This window comes from Suricata suricatta, chromosome 15 (genome assembly GCF_006229205.1).
Source record: "Suricata suricatta isolate VVHF042 chromosome 15, meerkat_22Aug2017_6uvM2_HiC, whole genome shotgun sequence".
NCBI classification, from domain to species: domain Eukaryota; kingdom Metazoa; phylum Chordata; class Mammalia; order Carnivora; family Herpestidae; genus Suricata; species Suricata suricatta.
Genome location: NC_043714.1, coordinates 403,379 through 425,256, shown reverse-complemented (window position 1 = coordinate 425,256; position 21,878 = coordinate 403,379). Strand labels below are relative to the sequence as shown.

The window sequence follows — 21,878 nt, the reverse complement described above, 5'->3', positions numbered from 1 at the left end:
AGCTTTCATGTTAGGAAAAATAAAAAGAGAAGCAAGCTAAAACTAAAGCAAAGGGAATATAAGCAATAATGAAGATAAGAGGAGAGATCAATACAATTAAAAGCACAAAATCAACAGAGAAATTCAAGACACCCAAAAGTTGATCCCTTCAAAATATCAATAAAAACTGATAAACCTGTAACAGGCTAATCAACAATACAAGAGCGAAGAAACAAGTTAATTTTATCAGAAATGAAAGAGGGGACATCATTAATGTTGCCATGGACACTAAAAGGACAATGAAAGAATGTTATGAACAACTCTACCTACCCTCCAAATTTGCTACATTATGTGAAATGGATCAATTCCTTGAAACCCACAATCTATCCAAACTCACACAAGAGGAAAGAGGTGATATGAATCAGCTAATCTCTATTAAAGAAGTTGCATCAATAATTCATAATCTTCCAAAGCAGAAAATACCAGGGCCAGAAGGTTCACTGCAAATTCTCCCAAACTTTTAAGGAAGAAATTATACCAATCCTCTGCATTCTCTTCAGAAAATAGAAGCAGAAGGAATATTTCCTAAACTCATTCTATGAGGAAAGCACTACCCTAATATAAAACCAGATAAAGACATTATATAAAGAAAAACTACAAAATAACATCTCTCATGAACATATAAAGGAAAAGGATAATTCCAATGATTTGTCATCATTTTTGGAGATTTGGGGGGAAAATGGTGTGGGTGAAGGCAATGCAAGGAAAATGAAAGTCAATATAAAACTCCATGAAGCAATCCCTATCAAAATAACCCCAGCATTCTTTACAGTTAGAACAAATAATCCTAAAATTTGTATGGAGCCAGAAAAGACTGAAGAGCTAAAGCAATCTTGAAAAACAAAAACATAAACAAAGCTGGAGGCATCACCATGCCGGACTTCAAGCTGCATTACAAAGCTGTGATCATCAAGATGGTATAGGGTTGGCACAAAACCAGACACAGATCAATGGGACAGAAGAGAGAACCCAGAAATGGACCCACAAACATATGGCCAACTCGTCTTGGAGAAAACAGGAAAGAATATCCAATAGAATACAGAGAGTCTCTTCAGCAAATTGTGCTGGGAACACTGGACGGTGACATGCAAAAACTGGACCTAGACCACTTTCTTACACTGTACACAAAAATAAAGGCAAAATGGATGAAAGACCTACACATAAAACAGGAAACCATCGAAATTCTAGAGGAGAAGGCAGGCAAAAACCACTCTGACCTCTGCTGCAGCAACTTCTTACTGACACATTTCCAGAAGCAAGTGAAAGAAAAGGAAATATGAACTATTGCGACCTCATCAACATAAAAAAGCTTCTGCACAGCAAAGGAAACAATGAGCAAAGCTAAAAGGCAGATATTTGTAAATGACATATCAGATAAAGGGTTAGGATACAAAATCTATAAAGAACGTATCAAACTTAACACTCAAAAATCAAATAATCCAAGGAAGAAATGGGCAAAAGAGATGAACAGACACTTCTCTGAAGAAGACATCCAGATGGCCACATGAAAAAATGCTCAACATCACTCATCATCAGAGAAGTACAAATCAAAAGCACAAGGAGATACCACCTCACACCTGCCAGAGTGGCTAACATTAACAACTCAGGCAACAACAGATGGTGGCGAGGATGCGGAGACAGAGGATCTTTTGCATGGCTGGTGGGAGTGCCAACTGGTGCAGCCGCTCTGGAAACAGTATGATTCCTCAAAAAATTAAAGATGGAACTACCCTATGACCCAGCAATTATACTACTAGGTATTTATCCTAGGGATACAGGTGTGCTGTTTCGAAGGGGCACACGCACCGCAATGTTCGTAGCAGTGCTACTGACAACAGCCAAAGTCTGAAAAGAGCCCCAATGTTCATCGGCAGACGGATGGATAAAGAAGATGTGGTGGGTATATACACACTGGAGTATTACTCGGCAATCAAAAGGAAAGAAATCTTGTCATTTGCAACCATGTGGATGGAATAGAGGGTATTATGCTGAGCGAAATTACTCAGCGAGAGAAAGATATCATATGACTTCACTCATATGAGGACTGTAAGATACAAAAGAGATGAACATAAGGGAAGGGAAGGAAAAATAATATAAAAACAGGGAGGGGGATAAAATATAGGAGATTCTTAAATATAGAGAACAGATAGAGGGCCGCTACAGGGGTTGTGTGGGGGGGGGGAATGGGCTAAATGGGCAAGGGGCAGTAAGGAATCTACTCCTGAACTCACTGTTGCACTATATGCTAACTAACTTGGATGTAAACTAAAAAATAATTAAAAACACTTGATCTTAGCCAAAAGGCTGAGAAGCGATGTGAGGGACACAAATCATGAAAGACTACCGAATGCTGAAAATGAACCATGGACTGAAGGGGGAGGGAGGGAGGGGGGGATGGTCACGGTGGGGGACACTTGTGGGGGAGAAGCACTGGGTGTATTATGGAAACCAGTTTGAAAATAAACTATTAAAAAAAGATTTAAAAAAATGATTAAAAACAAACAAAAACAACTCCACGAGAAACCAAGAAAGGAAACATAAGTACAATATGCTTTTTCCTATTCAGTGAATATTTATATAATCATAATAGTAAAAATACCATTTATTGATTTTCATCTTTAAAAATCAAGCTGTAAAAAAAAAAAAAGAAAATCAATCTGTAGACAGAGTGTTCAAGGCTTAATTACGGTTATCGAACCGAATACGATCAATCTTAATCCTATAAAGCACAGAAGCTGTACGAAGGTGGGAAGGAAGAGTGGCGTAAAAGAAGCACAGAAGAGCTCATGTTTTTTCCTTCAAGGTGCAGAACACGGAGACACCACCTTTAGCAGAAAGAGTGACAAAGCAGCACAGCCCTACAGGGGGCTGACGCAGCAGACGCCTTCCCCTCGATGTCCGATGTCCGGAACAGAGCCAGGACCCGGGCCCCACCCTCATCCACTTCTACACTGGACTTCCCGCGGCCACGGTGCGGCAGGTGGCCTTGGTTCCTATGGTCTTTCTGGGGCAGCTCACGCAGTGGGGGCGCGGGGCTGCCCCCTCCAGTGTGGGGCACGGGATGCCACACACCCTGCTCTCGCCTCCGAGCCTCTGACCGAAGCTGGGCGGACAGAGCTGAGAGGTGGGAGGGGGGCAGGAGCACGCGCTGCAGAGAATGAAGGCGGAAGGCGGGCCTCTGGAGGTGGAGGAGGTGTGCAGGCAGCAGCACAGCTGTGGGCGCGGGGACGCTGCGGCCCGTGGGGACGAGAACAAAGGCTCAACCAACTGCCCCGGGCACGCGTCTGCAGGGCGCACCGGCCCAGCAGCCTGCGCGCCCAGGGGCCCACAAGCCGGCTCTCAGATGCCCCCACCGTCCCTCCGCCTCTGCGGAGTCCCAGCCCTTCCCTATCGGCACGCTTCCGAACAGCCTGCTAGCAGCCGGCCGTGGCTTTGTACCCGTCCTTCTACAGTGCTGGCAGAACTGCGTCCCGTAAGACCACAAAGTGATCACACAACCTCCTTCGTTAGCGTGACCAGGAAAGAGACAGAACCAGCTCCATGGCAGGAGGGCCCGGACTCCTCCAGCACCTGAAGCTTTTACACCTGTCCATGGCATCTCCGTGGGCTTTCTATAAGGCCTCGTCTGTCTGGAAGGCCTTCAGCAACTCTGCCTGACAAATCCTGATGGTCCCCAGGCCACCCACCCACTGCCTCATTGGCTCTGGCTGTCATCCAGCCCTCCTCTACAGGGGCAGTGACAGCACTGAGATGTAATCCCTCTCCACTCGTGTGTGAGTACTCCAAGCCCCCAAGGCGTCATGTGCGTGGTCTTTAATCCTCGACAATGCGTTAGGGTGGATTCCATTAGCCTCGCGATAGATGACAAGATGGAAGACCCAGATGAGACGTGACTTACTGGAGTCTGCTTTCTTTGGGACCACTAGGCTATACTGCTCACTTTTAAATCACAGCTCTAGTTATGTTTAGGTCCTAACACTAAAAGAAAATGCACAGAAGAGAAAATTCAAATGGCCTCAACACAATGAATGAGGCTCAGTCTTAAAAGGAGGCAGGAGAATGTGAATTAAACAACAGTTTTTGCTGTTTATATAAATTATAGGAAGATTCAGGAATCTTATGGTGGACAAGGCAGGGGGAAACAGGCCCTGTTAGAAGGCCTTTTGGAAATGTGAATTTCTGTATATATTTTGGAAGTTAACTTAACATCTTTTTAATATTGAGGATACACAAAGCAATAGTGTGGCCCCTCTGCATTTCTTCAAAAGGGCTAAGTACAGCATTTCCCGTATGACCCAACCATTCCATTCCTAGGTACATACCCAAAATTTGAAAACAGTTCAAACACAACACTTGTCCATAAATATTCATGGCAGCACTACTTACATTAGCCAGAAAGTGGAAACAACTCAGTGTGCCCTGGATGAATGGATAAAACAAGACGTGCGGCATCCATACAAGGAAATATTCAGGCAGAAAGAGAAATGAAGCACTGAAACATGGAACATCAGGGGCAACTTTGAAAACATTACGCCGAATGAAAGAAGCCAATCAGGAAAGACCATATAATGTATGACTCTGTGTATGTGAAATACCCAGAAAAAGTAAACCTATAAAGACAGAAAGTAGATCAGTGCTGTCCTCAGACCAGGGGCAGTGAACAGGGTGGGAGTACATGATGGCATGTGGTTTATTCTGGACCCAGGATTTGTTTGTTTTTTAAATAATCACTACACCCAACATGGGTCTCAAACTCCCAACCTTGAGATCAGGAGTCACATGCCCTACTGACTGAGCCAGTCAGGTGCCCCAACAGTGTTTTAAATGAGATTGCAGTGACAGCTGCACATCTGTGAACATACTAAACCATTTTAGATGAATGAATTGTTGCGATTATACCTCAATAAAGTTGTTTTAAAAAAATACACGAACCCTAAGATCCTGAAATCTTCCTGCAAAGAAATCAGTAGAGATGGATGTGAAGGATGTTTGTTTCAGCCTTATTTATAACTGCAAAAACCAGAGGACCGTGTGTGCTGTCCATCAGTGGACAGACTGTTTATTCATAGGAGAGAATATCCTGATGCAGCAAGTAGTCTTGAGTTAGATCGGTGTCCACCAGCGGGCTAGACACCCCGGCTGGAGGACTCCGTGAGGGGAGCCAGGGCCAGGACGAGGTGTTTGCCAAGTCCTGCAGTCGCACACCCTCCCTGGGAAGGGGCCCATGCCGATGCTCCTTTCTGCACACAGTGCAGCATGCTCGGTGCACGGTAGGAAATACTTTCCCTTTTTCTTCATCTTTCACTAGTCCCATTGGACATGCACTACTTTTTTCACTAAAATTTGAAAAGTTAAAAAGGAGAATATTAATGCTATGTTGAGCCCCAGACTCATAGATCCAACCAGCTACTGAAATGCCTTTTCAGATGTATCAAAACATCTAAATTCATCAAGACATAGCGAAAACTGTGCTCTCAGAGCTGGCCTCCTCTGCCGTGTCCCGTTTCCTTACACGGCCCGCCATCACCTTGTGGCGTGTCGTGCGCATCTACGCCTCCTCCTTCTGGCTCCCTCGGTGCTGAACTCACCGCCCAGCAGGTCAGTTTCTCCAGCCACGCCCACTTGTACGCGGACCTCACCTCTTCCCTTACCTCCGTCTGGGGACTGCTGCTGGCCTGCCCCGGCTACTACCCGAGGCCCCGGCCCTTCCACGTGCTCTGCAGGGACAACACCGCAGCGCCTCCCCTCTGTCGATGATGGAGCACACTCCCGCCAGGGCCACCGCGGGGCAGCGGCTGTGCTCCGGGTCTAGTCTCCAGTCATTCTCTCCGTCCAGACGCCTTTCCCACCCACTGGCAAACTCTGGCGCTCCCCTGACACTGCCCAGTCAGTGTCCTTCATGTGCCCTGTTTTTTCCCCTTCAGATATGCTTCCTGCCTCTACTCCTTCGCCTAATTAGCTACTTCCTATCCTTCAGGTCTCAGCGCAAGGCCCTTGTCCTTGGGGAAACTGAGGAGACCCCGCCCCCCCCCCAACGGGAGGTCCCGGCGACCAGTGCCCCGAGCACTCAGAACGCGCAGTCCCAAATCCGATGGTGTGCACAGCTGACTGACGTCTTTCTAAATGGACTTTAAGTCTAAGAGGCAAGAGCCTTTTCTGATTTTGTTCTTATGCATCCAAAGTCTGGAACATGTCACACAACAACAAATATTTGTTGAATAAATGAGCAAATGAATAGAAGTATGATATTTAAAAAATATATAAATACCATTTCCATTTGCACCGGGACTGACTCGACTACTCACCTTGAACGCTGCAGACGGAGTTGACCTGAGTGACAGAGTCCAGTTTGCTGAGCTGCACGGGGCTGGTCAGTTCACAGGAGGGCACACTGGAGGCCGCGCTCAAAGGGGTCTTTTGAAGCAAAAGGACACTTCGTTCAGCACAAACAATCTGACCTGCTGAGAGAGACATGTCAGGTCACTGCAGCACAGACGACAAACGTGAGTTCTCCTCCCAGTGAGGACAGTGTCCTCTGCCAGCCGCCTACAGGTTGTGTGGGCAGAGGCAGCATTGGGGCCCCTCCCCTGTGTCCCACGACACATGCACTGCGCAGAGAGAAGTCCTAAAGCCACCAGTGTGCTGGGCTGGAAAAGCACACGAGGACTAGATTCAGACTCAATCTGGAAAGGTGAATTTGGTGTATGCAAGTTATACCTCAACAAAATTTTTAAAAAATGTAGTTTAGGCAGGATTCTACTTTGATTCCTGGAAAAAAGGGCTGACGGGTCTAAGCGCACATTTATAACGCCCCAGCGCTTCGTTTGTTTTACAAAGTGACGTCTGAGGCAACGGCTTCAGGTGGCTTCTGCACCCGTAAGGTGTGCCACAAGAGACAGTTTTTGAGTGACCAATGGCGACTTCGCAGGGGGTGTCAGCACTGCAGGTGTTCTGGTTCTGCCCAGGTGGCCATGCCAGGGGCCGGTGAAAGCCCAAGGCCAGTTCTGCGGGCGTCTTCCACTCCGCACAGCACATCTGCTGCCGGCTTCATGAAGGGGACACGGTTCCAGACTATGTCGAGGCGTTTACAAGCCACCATGCCATTCTATGGCACCTGTCAGCCGCTGCTGAGTCAGAGCTGTGAGGAAGAAAGCGTACCGTGGGCTCGGAGAGTGTCCCTGAAGAGGAAGCTGTGAGAGGCGGCCTGGGTGAGCGCGTCCAGGACTGCCCGGCTCAGCACGCAGGAGGGGGCCACACACACGGAGACGGTTTTGGGGAGGCCAGGGTCATTCCCCTCCTGCCCCTGCAGGCTGACGTCAGTCACCACCAGCCAAGTCTCCCTTTGCTGCAGGAGAAGCAAACTGTTCAGCCGTAATTCAAAGACACAGTCAAGTCTATTAACTTTTACAGCTATTCTAATGTCCAAGACTTTAAAAAAAATTTAATTTTTTAAATTTATTTTTTGAGAGAGAGAGCATAAGCAAGGGCGGGGCAGGGAGCAAGGGGACAGAGGGTCCAGAATGGGCTCTGAGCTGACAGGCTGACAGCAGCAAGTCCAACGTGGGGCACGGACTCAACGAACCCTGAGATCGTGACCTGAGCTCAAGTCGAACGCTAAACCGACCGAGCCACCCAGGTGCCCCTAATATCAAAAACTTTTAAAAGCAATAATATTAGGTGATTATTACTAACAGTATTTTAGATATCATTTCAACAAATATTTTCAAATATACAATAGAGTCTGCATGTCTTGGTCACTAGCAAACAATCCGACCTGATTGATATGGCTGAGCCCTGGGACCCCCAACCCGGTACTTGTTGAAAAGGCTCCTTTGCTGGGATACAGTCTGCCCTTCCTCGGCACTAACGTACTTGTCCTTGACCTACTCAAGGAGATTTCATTGCTCTTTTTCTCCGGAGCTCATGTTCCCATACCTAGAATGTTAATTACCACATTGTTTTATATTTAGTCCATACACATGCTTCTGTCCTGGTAGATGTACATTATCTAAGGATCAGAGATTGTTATAAACTGAATGTTTATATCCACCCCCACATCCCCAATTCATAAGTAGAATTCCTAACCTCCAATGTGATCGTAATGGTAGGTGGGGTACTCAGGAGGTAATTAGGTCATAAGGGTGTCACTCTCATGGTGGCATTAGTATCCTTTAAAAAATTTTTTTTCCCACATTTATTTATTTTTGAGAGATAACACAGTCAGAGCCCAAGTGGGGGAGGAGCAGAGAGAGACAGAAACACAGAATCTGAAGCAGCTCCAGGCTCCAAGCTGTCAGCACAGAGCCCGACGTGGGGCTTGAACTCACAAATCGTGATACTGTGACCCAAGCTGATGTCGGACGCTTAACCAACTGAGCCATGCAGGTGCCCCTGAATCAGTGTCCTTCTAGGACATGAGACAGTTTGTCTTCTTTCCTGCTTTCCACATTGTGAGGATGCAAGAAGATATCCTTTTGTAACCCAAGAGGAAGGCCCTCACTGAGAACCTGACCGCGTTGGCAGTTTGAACTCAGACTTCCATATTCCAGATCTGTGAGAAACAAACTATTGCTGTTTAATCCACAGCAGCCCAAACTGACTAGGACAGGAATATTCATTACCGCCCTCAGACTTTGTATAGGGCTGGGGTGTAAAACGGATATAAAATAATTGTTGTATCTGCAATGATTTTTATTTTTCTCTTATACTTTCAAATATATAATAGAGTTCGCGTGTCTTAGATGCTAGCAAACAATTTGAACTCCTAATAATAATTTTTTTAAGTTTACTTATTTTTGAGAGAGAGAGAGAGAGAGAGAGAGAGAGAGCGCGCAAGTGCATGCTCTGGAGAAGCAGAGAGAGGGGGAAATAGAGAATCCCAAGCAGGCTCTGCACTGTTAGCACAGAGCCCAATATGGGGCTCGAACTCACCAACTGTGAGATCATGACCTGAGCTGAAATTAAGAGTCAGATGCTTAACTTAGTCACCCAGGCGCCCCTATAATTTTCTTTTATCTGCAAAAGTAATGCCTTTTAAAGTTCATTATAATGGTATTCTGCCCTTTACCCTTGGTCAGGGTTTAGGGCTTAGTAGACCCAATGGGGCCAAGGATTTGCCCGGGGAAGACCCTTGTAGTCAGGAGGGCGGGACCATGGCAACCTGGCTGGCCTGAGGTTCACCTGATGCTGCCTGTGCGGACTGATGGCTGGGTCAGGCTGAGGACTCCATTTGGCTGGCTGACAGGACTGGGCAGAGAAAGCGACTTGCATGGTAGGAGCTGTGGGTGTGGGTCAAGGGGGAGCTCACGTGGTGAAAGGCTGATACACATAGAAAATTTGAGTAAATTATATTGAGGAAAATCAGCACCAGGTTTCTCACTATTGGAAAAGAGAGTTACAAATATGGGAACGGGGAAACCTAGAGTCAATTCTGTGGTAGTGACGTACAGTTGGAGATATTGGCGTAAATTAAGATTTCGGATATAGGGGCGCCTGGGTGACTCAGTTGGTTAAGCCTCCGACTTCAGCTCAGGTCAGATCTCACGTTCACGGGTTGAAGCCCGTGTCGGGCTCTGTGCTGACAGCTAGCTCAGAGGCTGGAGCCTGCTTCCAGTTCTGTGTCTCCTTCTCTCTCTGGCCCTCCCCGTCTCATGCTCTGTCTCTCTCTGTATCAAAAATAAATAAAACATTAAAAAAAAGATTTCAGATATAGATGGAGAGATGGAAGGGAATAAATATGGATTATGTGCATGTGTGCATGGGTTTACACACATACACTTCCTTGCTCTGCCCACTGAGAGGGCCTGGAGGCAGTAACATCCTAGTGGCAATGAGCATGTCTAGTATCCAGACCTTTGCTTCTAAATGCGATTTTCCATGAAAATCAACCAGGCTTCTTGAAGAGATGGCTGTTTCCAGAGCAGAGACAGCACCTTATTGTGTGAGACAGTAAGCAAGTACTCAAAGGGGCACAGGAGCCAGCCTGAATCTGGTGAATGCGAACATGCAAACAAACAGTAAGATTAGAACCCATTGGAAAAACCGGAATCCATGGGTCCATACTGATATAAGTAAGTGAATAGCATAAATAAATCAAGGAAATAAAAAGCTCCTAAGTATAGCTGAATGTAACAAATATAGAAGGTATTCTGGGAATTAGAAAACTACCATTCAGCCACAACAGAGTAATAGTTCAGGCCAACAATCATAGGAATATTAAAATGAGTGAGTAAAAGTTTGATAAAAATAGGATGATGATAATAGTCTCAATATATCTTCCTATAAAATGTTTGTTGCATGGTTATTAATTTATATGTATCAGATACTTACTAACTTTAGAGTAAACCAGAAAAGCCCATCTTTTTCTCCCAAAGGTTTTAATTTAAATTCCAGCTAGTTAACGGACAGCGCACCATCAGTTGCAGGTGTAGGATTTAGTGATTCATTACTTAACGTAGAACACCCTCTTCAGCACCCACCACCGCCCGGCCTCTGCCCTGTCCACCTCCCCTCCAGCAACCCTGTTTGTTGTCTATAGTTAAGGGTCTGTTTTGGATTTGCCTCTCTTTTTTCCCGCTTTTCTCATTTGTTTTGTTTTTTAAATTTCATGTAGGAGTTAAATTATATGGTCTTAGTCTTTCTCCGACTTATTTCACTTAGCCTAACACTCACTAGCTCCATCCATGTCTTTGCAGACGGCAGGACGTTTGCAGGACTAATATTCCATTCGGTTATATTATGTGTACATAGATGTCACTCTTCTCCACACGTTCATCAGGCAGTGGACATTGGGCTGTTTCCCTAAGTCGGCCATTGCTGATAACGCGGTTATAAGCATCGCGGTGTCCGTGCCCTTCACGTCTGCATCCCCTGACACTTTGGGCGAATACCTAGTCCTGGAACTGCCGGGCGGTGGGGAGTTCTCTGTTTAACCTGCTCTCCAGAGCGGCCGCCACCGTCCGCACTCCCGCCGACGGTGCAGACGCGCTCCTGTTCCCCCACATCCTGGCCAGCACTATTGTTTCCTATGTGGTGACTTTAGTCATTCTGACAGGGGTGAGGTGGTATCTCATTATAGTTCTGATTTGTATTTCCCTGATGATGAGTGACTTTGAGCATCTTAGAAAACACCATCATAATCAACTGATAAAATACTATAGCACTGGGACAAATCATCTGTGTGCCTCCTGATATGAAGACAGCATTTTTATGTGGTATTCCTGACAAAAATACATAGCTTGATTTCAGTCTTGATATAACATCAGGAAATCCAAATGGAGAGACATTCCAAGTAACTAATCTCTATTCTTCAAAAATGTCAAGGTCATAAAAAATAAGCAAAGATGCAGAAAGGTTCCATTTGTGGAAGAAAGAAACATGACAACTAAGTGCAATGCATGATCCTGTACTGGACCGTGGAGTTATAAATGATTTTAGGGGAACAACTAGCAAAATCACATTTTAAAAAATGGTAGATATCTCAGGAAGGACAAAGATTTCTAGAAGATTATCTACAGCTGGAAGCTCTTCTGACAGTCTTCAAAGATTTTAGAGATGCTTTGTAAATACCCTGGATTTGGCTTACTGTTTCTTTTTCAATTTCTTGATGAGCCAAAATGGTCTAATTTCCTTTGAAATTAACTATCAATTTATCTTTACCATTGGGGTTATGAATAAAATCAGTAACAAATAATATCCTCTGTAAAAAAAGACACAAATAACCAATTAATTCAAAGCTGTACTACCAATCTCATTGCTAAAATTTTATTAAAAATGGATCTCTTTTCGGGCACCTGGGTGGCTCAGTCAGTTAAGTGTTCAACTCCTGATCTCAGCTCAGGTCTTATCTCACAATTGTGAGTTCAAGCCCCACACCGGGTTCCACGCAGGCCATGAAAGCCTCCTTAAAAAAATAAAAGATTTCTTCCACACAAAAATTTCCAATTAATTTTTGACAATGTTGCAAAAGTACTTCAATGGGGGTGAAGTACAGCCTACTAACAAATAATGCTGGAACACTGTGCAAAAAAAAAAAAAAAAAGAACCTTGACCTAAAGTTTTTATTCAAAAACCAGTTCAAAAATGCAGCATGGAGTCCAATGTAAAATTATAAATCTTCTAGAAAAGAACATAAAAATATAAATTTTGGGTGCACTTAGGTGGCTCAGTTGGTTGACTGTCTGACTCTTGATTTGGGCTCAGGTCCTGGTCTCAGTTTGTGAGCCCCATGCTGGGCTCTGTGCTAACTGTGCGGAGCCTGCTTGGGATTCTCTCTCCCTCGCTCTCTGCCCCTCCCCCATTCACGTGTGTGTGTGTGTGTGTGTGTGTGTGTGTGTGTGTGTGTGTGTGTGTACACACTCTGTCTCTCAAAAATAAATAAACATTAAAAAAAAAAAGGATAAACTTTGGGACCTAAGACTAGGCAAAGAGACTTGACTTGTCTTAGACTTTATGACAAAGGCATGATCCATAAGAGGCAAAGTTAATGCACTTGACCACGTGAAAATGAAAACCTCTGCTCGGCAAACCCTTGTTGAAGAATGAGAAGACAGCTTACAGACCCTGAGAAATACCTGAGGGTCACATACCTGACAAAGGTTTTGTGTGGAGACTATATGAAGAACTTTAACAATTCAGCAATAATATGTGAATTTAAGAAACACAACAGATGACTAAATGGGAAGGGGGGACAGGAAGAGAAGAAGGGGAAACACACCACAAGAGACTCCTAACGACAGAGAACAGACGTGAGGGTTGATGTGGGTGGCGGATGGGCTGGCTGGGTGATGGGTGTCCAGGAGGCACTTGGGAGCACTGGGTGTTGTGTGTAAGGGATGAATCCCTGAATTCTCCTGAAACCAATATTGCAGTGTATGTTATCTAACTAAAGTATAAAAAATAAAAATGTAAGAGAAAATGCCGCATTGACAAAATAAATAAATAAAAATTCAGCAGTAAACAAAGAATCCAAACAGAAAATGGGCAAAAGACATGTATAGGCATTTCACCAAAGAAGTTATACAGATAGCAAATAAACACACGAAAGATGTTCAACATTATTAGTTCTCTGGATGAATCTCTAGAGAATTTTATTAACTGGGGGGAAAAAATCCCAACTAAATAGCTCCCAAAGGAGCTGTTACAGGTTGAATTGTATCCCTCCAAACTGACTAAGGTCCTAACTCTTAATACCTCAGAATGTGATCTAATTTGGAAATAAAGTCTTTATAAATATGACTGGTGTCCTTATCAGAAAAGGAAATCTGGACACTGACAGGCACAGAGGGAAGACATGTGAGGACACAGAGGGCGAAGAGGGCCGCGCGCCTGGGTGATGCGTGCACACGCCAAGGCTTGCCGGGAACCCCAGAGGTGGAAGAGGAGGATTTTTCCCCTGAGCTCTCACAGAGAACACGGCCCGGCTGATTCCTTCCTTGAGTTCAGACTTTTAGCCTCCAGAAGTGTGAAATGATACATTTCTGTTGTTTTCAACAATCCAATTTTTGGTACTTTATGCAGCTGGCTTAGGAAACAACACGGATATGTTGTGTGGTTCATGAGATGACGTAATCATAAGGTTGACGCTGGACTAGTGGCTGGTGCCCGTTTCTCGGTTTGGGTGTCGCACGTGGCCAGTCTCGGTACGAGATGTCAGTTCGGGGGTGGGTACAGGCGGAGACTACATGTTTCTTGGTAGTCTACTGTGAACCTATGATTACTATTCATCTAAAAGGTTCGAGTAACTTTATTTAAAATAAAAGTTAAGGGGGCATCTGGCTGGCTTAGCTGGGTGGAGCCTGCAACTCTTGATCTCAGGGTCGTAAGTTTGAGCCCCAGTTAGGTATAGAGATTACTTAAAGATAAAATCATTTAGAAAAGTTAAATATCATTTACTTGCACGACTTGGCCATTTGTATAATGGAAATACACCCGAGTCTTCTTTGAAAACTCGGGGTCTTGCAGCAACTCCTAGTGCCATTCGTAAAGTCAACCGTCACAGCGTACATGTGACTGCCTAGACCGCACTGTGGCCCGGAACTGTCAACCGTCACAGTAATGTGCAGGCGACGGGCTGCACCGCACTGCGGCCCCGGGACTCTGCTTACTTCAATTCCTCCTCGAGGAAGTTGCTTTCTGGTGATTCTCTGCCCCACAAAACCAGAATACAGAAGGGATAGAGAATTTTAATGCCCTGTGGAACCCAACTCCCTGTCTCCTAAGTTCTACCAACCCTTTGACCAACCAATCCTGAGACTCCTCCTCTTACCCCCTTTCTATGCCCCGCCTGTGCACCCGGCAGGAAGGCTCAGCGCTGGGCTGGGGACCACTCCGCCTGGCTGTGCCCAGGACTTGCCACAGCGGCCAGCAGGCTGCACCTGCACAAGACTCAGCACGGAGCACGCACAACTGGATTTTAAAAATGCTCTTCCCTTTTAGTACTCCATGACCTTCTATGAGAGGTTATGCTTTAGTAAACTTATAACACCTTATCAGGAAGAGAGAGAGGGAGATTGATTACCTGTGATCGTTGATAAATCACTCTGGCATAGAAACTGCAACGCGTACTGAGATCATCAGTCTGGAAAGGCATTGAAAATGATTAGAACATCATACAAAACACACAAATACAGTAAAAGTAATTAAAGACCCTGTTAGGAAGAGAGGATACCTGGAGAATTTCTCTTAGGACGCGGGGAACTGGAGGTTGGTAAAGCTTAGAAATGGGGTCGTCTTCGATCGGATCAATCTGTCCCATATCTGGATGAGCAGCGAGGACGTAACAAAAGCTGGGAGGAGGTCCGTGAGCTTTTACCTGTTTGAGATGAAGGCGAACGTAAACCTAGGTGTGCGGGTAAAGATTCAAAGACACTATAAAACCTGCTCTTTAACATACCGACGTTTATTCACAGATACACTCTACCTCTCTGGAAGGTTACATAAGAAATTGATTATGTTGTTTATCTCTGGGAACAAACATAAGAACTTTTATACTTTTTGAATTTATTACAGATTCAAGATTTCATTAAATAAAAACCCAACTAGGGTCACCTGGGTGGCTTAGTTGGTTACATGTCCGTCTTCAGCTCAGGTCATAATCTCACGGTTCATGGGTTCAAGCCCCACATCAGGTTCTGTGCTGACAGCTCGGAGCCTACAGCCTGTTTCAGAATCTGTGTCTCCCTCTCTCTCTGCTCCTCCCCCACTTGGTCTCTGTCTCTGTCTCAAAAATAAATAAACTATAAAAAAAGGTAAAATAACAAAATCAAACAAAATAAACTATTCGTCAGGGGCACCAGGGTGGCTCAGTCAGTTAAGTATCTGGCTCCAGATTTCAGCTCAGGTCATGATCTCACACTTTGTGAGATCAAGTCCTGAATCAGGCTCCACACTGGTATTGTGGAGCCTGCTTGGGATTCACTCTCTCCCTCTCTCTGCCCCTCCAAAGCTTGCTGTCCTCTCTCTAAGTAAATAAGTTAGCTTAAAAAACAGAAACAAACTTTTTCAGAGTAAATTTGAAAATACTATTTAGAAACTTCTTCCTCTTTGGGCGCCTGGGTGGCTCAGTCAGTTAAGTGTCTGACTTCAGTTCAGGTCATGATCTTTGTGGTTTGTAGGCTTGAGCCCCATGTTGGGCTCTGTGCTGACAGCTCAGGGCCTGGAGCCTGCTTCGGATTATGTGTCCCCTCTCTCTCTGCCCTTCCCCAGCTGTTTCTCTCTCTCAAAAAAATTGAATAAACATTAAAAAAAAAAAAAAAGAAACTTCTTCCCTTTAAAAAAAAAACGGGCAGTGTTGACAGCTGTGTCCTGGTCTAGCACAGGACAGAGCCCTGGTCTGAGCAGCCTTCGAGGAAGTCAGCTGCCACACGGACGAACAGCCCCCGTCTGCAGCTTTCAGAGCTCCGCCCAAGCAGCTGCCGGCCGGTCTGCTGGGTGAAACTGAGGACGGAGGAGAAGGGACGCGTTGTTGATCAGTCAGCGTTACTCCCCGTGAGCAAGCGCCATGAACACTCTGCGGCCGTAGGAGAAGGGACATCCGTGTCCACCGGGGGGTTGTATTAATCCCATGGATTTTATTCATGACGTTAGATGCGTTTGTGCTCTGACGGGTAACTGAGTGTCGGTTCTAATGGTAGCTGGAAGGTGGAGGGAAAAACAGCCTGTCTCTTGTTTAGTACGAGGCTGAGACCCTGCATGTTGCAATGGCATGCAATGGTTGCGGTGTTGACATCGCCACAAATTGACCTCAAGAAGGATGAAGTGTGACCTGGCAAAGAAAGCAGCCAGAGCTGGACTTTAGACTGAGGCGAACGAGTCTGAATCTCTGTGCTGCTGGCTCAGTCCCTGGACCTCGACTTCTCGGGGATGTGGACTGTGGCTGGGGCCTGACTTAGCGGCTCACCTCTTCACAGGCTTGGCCACGGCCAGCGGCTTCCAGAAGCATCCCTGGAGGCCACATGGTGTCGATCAAGCTGAAAAGCCCTGCCGACCTGAAAAAGAAAAGATGCTGTCGATGGCATTCATCACTTAAGGGCCTATTCGTGACCCGGGCATGTGCAGTTTTGCTTCACAGGCACCATCTCTCACACCTAGGAGACAGCATCCGGGATGTGTGGCGATTCAGACGGGGATGACAGTGCCACACAGACGGGCACACAGGCCTTGGACACTGCGCAGGAACAGGAAGGAGTCTGCTCATTAAGTTGTGATACAGCTCTCCAATAAAGTATTGTCAGGCCACTGAAATGGTTACACAGAAGTGTTGAAGAACGCGGGAGAATGTTTCTGATACCTGGCTAAGTGAAGAGCAGGCAACAAAGTATAATGTCTTTCTCTATGTACATATCCGTGCATTCATTACCTGCATGTAGTAAGCTGAAATCAGGAGACGGAAAGATACATGAGCGGTTCTAGCGGTTATCTGGGTGCAGCTTACAAGTAATATACACTTTTCTCCTTGCCTTTTATGTGTCTCCTACCTTTTTCCAAAATAGGTATGTATTAATCACATAAGAAGAAAAATTACCAATAAATTATCTAAAGTAAAGAATACAGGCAGACGTAAGAAGACAACTATTATATGATTCCACTCGTGAGGCTCCTGGAGCAAGCAAACCCGTACAAACAGAGAGTGGACTGATGGGTGCTAGAGGCTGGGGGCTGGGAGGCCGGCGGTCAGTGTTCGTGGTCATGGAGTTTTCGTTCGGGCAGACGGAGACATTCTACGATGAATGGGTAGGATGGAGGAGGGACGGGGGGAGGCACTCGTACACTAAAAATGGTTAACGTGGAAAATTCTGCGTTATTTACATTTAATCACTAAAACAATCCTGTTTCGGTTGCTATCCACACACATAAACAGACACACACCTCACAAAGCCTTCTTAGATTTTGCTCTAAGACTCAACAAGAGAATGCATCTGTGAGTAAATGTCTATATATTCTTATTTCTTTCCATGTTTAATAGCAAGTTTTAGGTCCTTAGGCCCTAGCAGCTAACAAAACTGGACAACTCAGAACCTGACGATCAGGATCCCAGCAAGCACTGGAACCACCCTGCACAAGCACCCCCCCGCCCATTTCGGTTCCTCACACCAGTTTCAGCAGAGTTGGAGGGCACGGCCTGTGACAAACACCCAGCTCAATATTTCTGTGAATTTTTGGGTTTTGGGTCAGAATCAAGCATGCAAATAAGCAAATGGCAGAGGGTGGGTAACATATGGTAAAAGGGGATTGCCTAGTGAAAATTCTCTCGTCTTCTCTTGATTACTTCTGAGAAGTACCCTGCGCAGCTGTCTGTGAGTGACGGACAGGGCTGGGTGACCCAGGACTGGCTACGGTCGGGCAAAGCTGTCAGGGAAGGATCAGAGTTAACTCATTTGACCTCTCACTGCCCTTCCCCGAGACTAGGAACGGGTGGGCTGACCGTGTCCCTCCCCGGGGGTCGGGTGGGGTGGCAGGAAGGACACGGCACTTGGACTTGCCCTGGCTCTGTCTGCCATGTGCCCTGGGCTTCCCGCTCCTGGCCTGGCTCCTTCCTTCTCACGGAGCAGGCCACCTGGCGCCGGCTCCACCACCGTCTTCTCACCGTTTGATGTGAGCTCCCAGTGGGTGGGGATCGACTTGTCCTGGCTGCAGAGAAGCGCCCACCCACACCAAGTGGTCAAGAGACTTGGTGCATGAACAGCTGACACCCAACGCTCATAAGCACCTGCACGCTTCCTCGCAGAAACCAGACCTAGCACGTGTGCCATGCTCATTTCCTATTCGTATTCTGGAGAAGTGCAGTGTTGGAGGGCAAACAGTGATTTTCTACCCCAGTCAATATGTCTGGTTCTCACCGGAGACCTGACTACATCCAAGGCAAAGCTAAGACTTTGCTCAAGCCCCTTGTTTAAGAGGGAGTGGGTGCAGGCCTTGCAGCAAGACCTGTCTCTCCCTCTAGTTCTGCATTTTATATGCTGTGAAACCTGACGAAAGTTGCTCAATTCCTGCACCTGCCATCTCTTCTGTAAAGTTGGGAGAGATCGGCGCACACCTGCTGTGTTACTGCGAGCTGAAACACATCCTCCATGTACAGCATCTACTAGGGTTTCTATGCTCAGAACAGGTCTTCCAAATGTGGGCCATTTGATGTGCTTATAATTATTCATATTGCTAATTGTTTAGGCTATTAACTTCTTTTTTTACTTTATTGACTTGTTTTTTGAGGGGGGGTAGGGCCAGAGAGGGACAGAGAATATCCCAAGAAGGCTCCACACTGAATCCTACGTGTGGCTCAATCTCACGATCCTGAGATCTTGAGCTGAGATCAAGAGTCAGACCCTTAACCAACTAGGTCACCCATGCGTCCCTAGGCTATTAACTTCTACGCTGTTTTCTGTTCAAAATTTCCCAGTTGAAGACAGATTTTAACCCTAGAGTAACCTTCTTTGTGAAGGAGCAGAGTCAAAAGAATGATAAAAGATTTGTACAAAATAGAAAAATAAACCACCTTTTCCAGAGAGTAACCAGGGGCTTATCAATTTTCCTAAGTTTTTAGAGTTTCTGTTGTGTGGAGTCCCATAAACTCTAGGAGGACAGGGTTCTGTGGTGGTTAGGATTGCCGTGTGCAGCCTATTCTGGCTTAGCAGGACACCTGGAGTGGGAGACTCTGGAAACCTTGTGTAAAAGACACAGGTAAAGTCTGGACACATGGAAGTTTCTTCAATTTTTAACCATGAAATCCTTTTCGGAACCAATGTTCCCTTAGCATTTTCTCTGAGAAGTGCTATACTATGAATATAGCCTTAGAAAAGTTCTATTTGAATTCTTATTTAAAATTTTTAAACTTTATTAGTTTATTGCCGAGTTGGTTTCCATACAACACCCAGTGCTCTTCCCCACAAGTGCCCTCTTCCATAACCAGCACCCCCTTCCCCTCTCCCCCTCCCCCTTCAGCCCTCAGTTTGTTCTCAGTATTCAAGAGTCTCTCGTGATTTGCCTCCCTCCCTCTCCCTAGCTCTTTTCTACCCCTTCCCTTCCCCATGGTCCTCTGTTAAGTTTTTCCTGTTAGACCTATGAGTGCAAACATATGGTATCTGTCCCTCTCCACCTGACTTATTTCAGTTAGCATGACTCCCTCTAGGTCCATCCATGTTGCTACAAATGGCCAGATTTCATTCTTTCTCATTGCCATGTAGTACTCCATTGTGTATAGATACCACATGTTCTTGACCCATTCATCGGGTGATGGACATTTAGGCTCTTTCCATGCTTTGGCTATAGTTGACACTGCTGCTATGAACATTGGGGTGCATGTGCCCCTGTGCATCAGCACTTCTGTATCCCTTTGGTAGATCCCCAGCAGTGCTATTACTGGGTCATAGGGGAGTTCTACTGATAATTTTTTGAGGAACCTCCACACTGTTTTCCACAGCGACTGCACCAGTTTACATTGCCACCAACAGCATAGGAGGGTGCCCGTCTCTCCACACCCTTGCATCTCTTGATTTGTTCATTTTAGCCACTCTGACAGGTGTGAGGTGGTATCTCAGTGTGGTTTTGTTTTGTGTTTCCCTGATGCTGAGCATTGTTTCATGTGCCTGGAGGCCATCTGGATGTCCTCTTTGGAGAAGTGTCTGTTCAAGTCTTCTGCCCATTTCTTCAGTGGATTATTTGTTTTTCGGGTGTGGAGTTTGGTGAGTTCCTTGTAGATTTTGGATACTAGCTCTTTATCGTATATGCCATTTGCCACTATCTTTTCCCCTTCCATCAGTGACCTGTTAGTTTTTTTTTTCTTGTTTCCTTTGCAGTGCAGAAGCTTTTTATCTTGATGAGGTCCCAATAGTTCATTTTTGTTCCTGATTCCCTTGCCTTTGGGGATGTGTCGAGGAGGAAAATGCTGCATTTGAGGTCAAGGAGGCTGTTTGATGCTTACTGATTTAGAGGATGCTAATGGCTAATTTTAAAAGTTTGGACTGATTACACATTTATATTTTAATGCAGAATCTTAGGAAAAGATTTATGCATTAAATAAAAGGTTCAGTGTTGTAAAAGATCAGCCTCTCTACGGCTTGGAAAACAGACACGATGCAGACGGCTCTGTCCACTAGAGCTGTGCCTCAGGCAGCGCGCACCTTCCTCGAAGGGCCTCTGGCCTCTGAGCGGACCGACTTTGTGCCGAGGCGGCCTTCTGGCACAGTTACAGTGCGCTGTTCTTCCCACTTCAGCCCATTCCCTGCCGTTCGTTGTTGCACAAGGCTTCACTTTGTTGCACAGGAAACTCATTCTTTCTAAAAAGCCATCCCTTTAAAATATGTTTAAAACAACAAACAAGTTGTCTGACAGGGCAGACCCCACCAAAAGTTTATATTTTCATGTTTAAAAAAGTTTGTGTATCTGAAACAGGATATACAGGTAAAGTCATGGACTTCTGTATCCCTTCGGTAGATCCCCAGCAGTGCTATTGCTGGATCATAGGGGAGTTCTATGGATAGTTTTTTGATCTACTTCCACAACGTTCTCTCCTGCCAGCACCATGCCAGGTCCTCCCGTGCTGTGCCCACGAGCCGTCGCTCTGGCTACAGATCTACGTGCTAGTTTTATGGACACTGTATATAAATGAAATAATATAAAATGTGGTCTTTTGTGTCTGGCTTCTTTTACTAACATTTTTTTTTTAAGGTTTTTAAAGTTCCTCTGTGTTACAGCACGCATGTGTCAGTACTGCATTCCTTTTTTGGCTGAATAATCCATGGTGTGAATAAATGACTTTTTATTATCCATTCATCGGTTCATGGACATTCGGGCTGTTTCTACTTCTCAGCTGTTACGAAAACTGTACAAGTTTCTGTGTGGACATATGTTTTCAGTTCTCTTGAGCAGATAACCTGGGAGTAAAATGCTGAGTCATACAGTAATTCTGTGTTTAACTTTTTGAGGAACTGCCTAACTGTAGTACAAAGCTCTGTGCCATTTTACATTCCCAACAATGTGTGGGCTTATAAATCCAATTTTGCTTCTAAGTTAACACATATATTAAAAAAAATTGGAAACATGAAACTTTATATCTGGAACGATTTATCATAGAACTCTTGGTGTTTTTTTCCTACATTTACTTTTATGCTTTTCAGATGCCCTGAAATTTTAACAGAACATATAGAACACTTTTATAATCTGTTTTGAGAGCCAAAAAGCGAGGGCTCTGTTAAAACAGTGGTCAGCAGCGGAGAGAGGTGCGTTAGAGCGAAGCAAGCATCCTCTGTAGTCCCACTCGGGCGGGTCCGATCCCAGCTGTGACCCCCCAGCCGCAGACCGTGGGCATGTCCCCCAGTGGGCGTGGGGACAGACAGAATGTATAA

The 21,878-nt window shown here is 45.5% G+C and overlaps 1 protein-coding gene across 1 annotated transcript in view; it reads right to left on the bottom strand.

Moving 5' to 3' along the window:
- The window catches only part of SPIDR (scaffold protein involved in DNA repair), a gene marked incomplete at its 5' end in the record, with an annotated part of 427,634 nt that overhangs the window by 15,074 nt on the left and 390,682 nt on the right, over window positions 1–21,878 (bottom strand). The window contains 5 exons of the mRNA XM_029923996.1: window positions 6,345–6,497; window positions 7,198–7,384; window positions 14,558–14,617; window positions 14,708–14,851; window positions 16,439–16,526. Of these exons, the coding sequence (XP_029779856.1) occupies window positions 6,345–6,497; window positions 7,198–7,384; window positions 14,558–14,617; window positions 14,708–14,851; window positions 16,439–16,526 (632 nt within the window). The remainder of the gene's footprint in view (window positions 1–6,344; window positions 6,498–7,197; window positions 7,385–14,557; window positions 14,618–14,707; window positions 14,852–16,438; window positions 16,527–21,878) is intronic.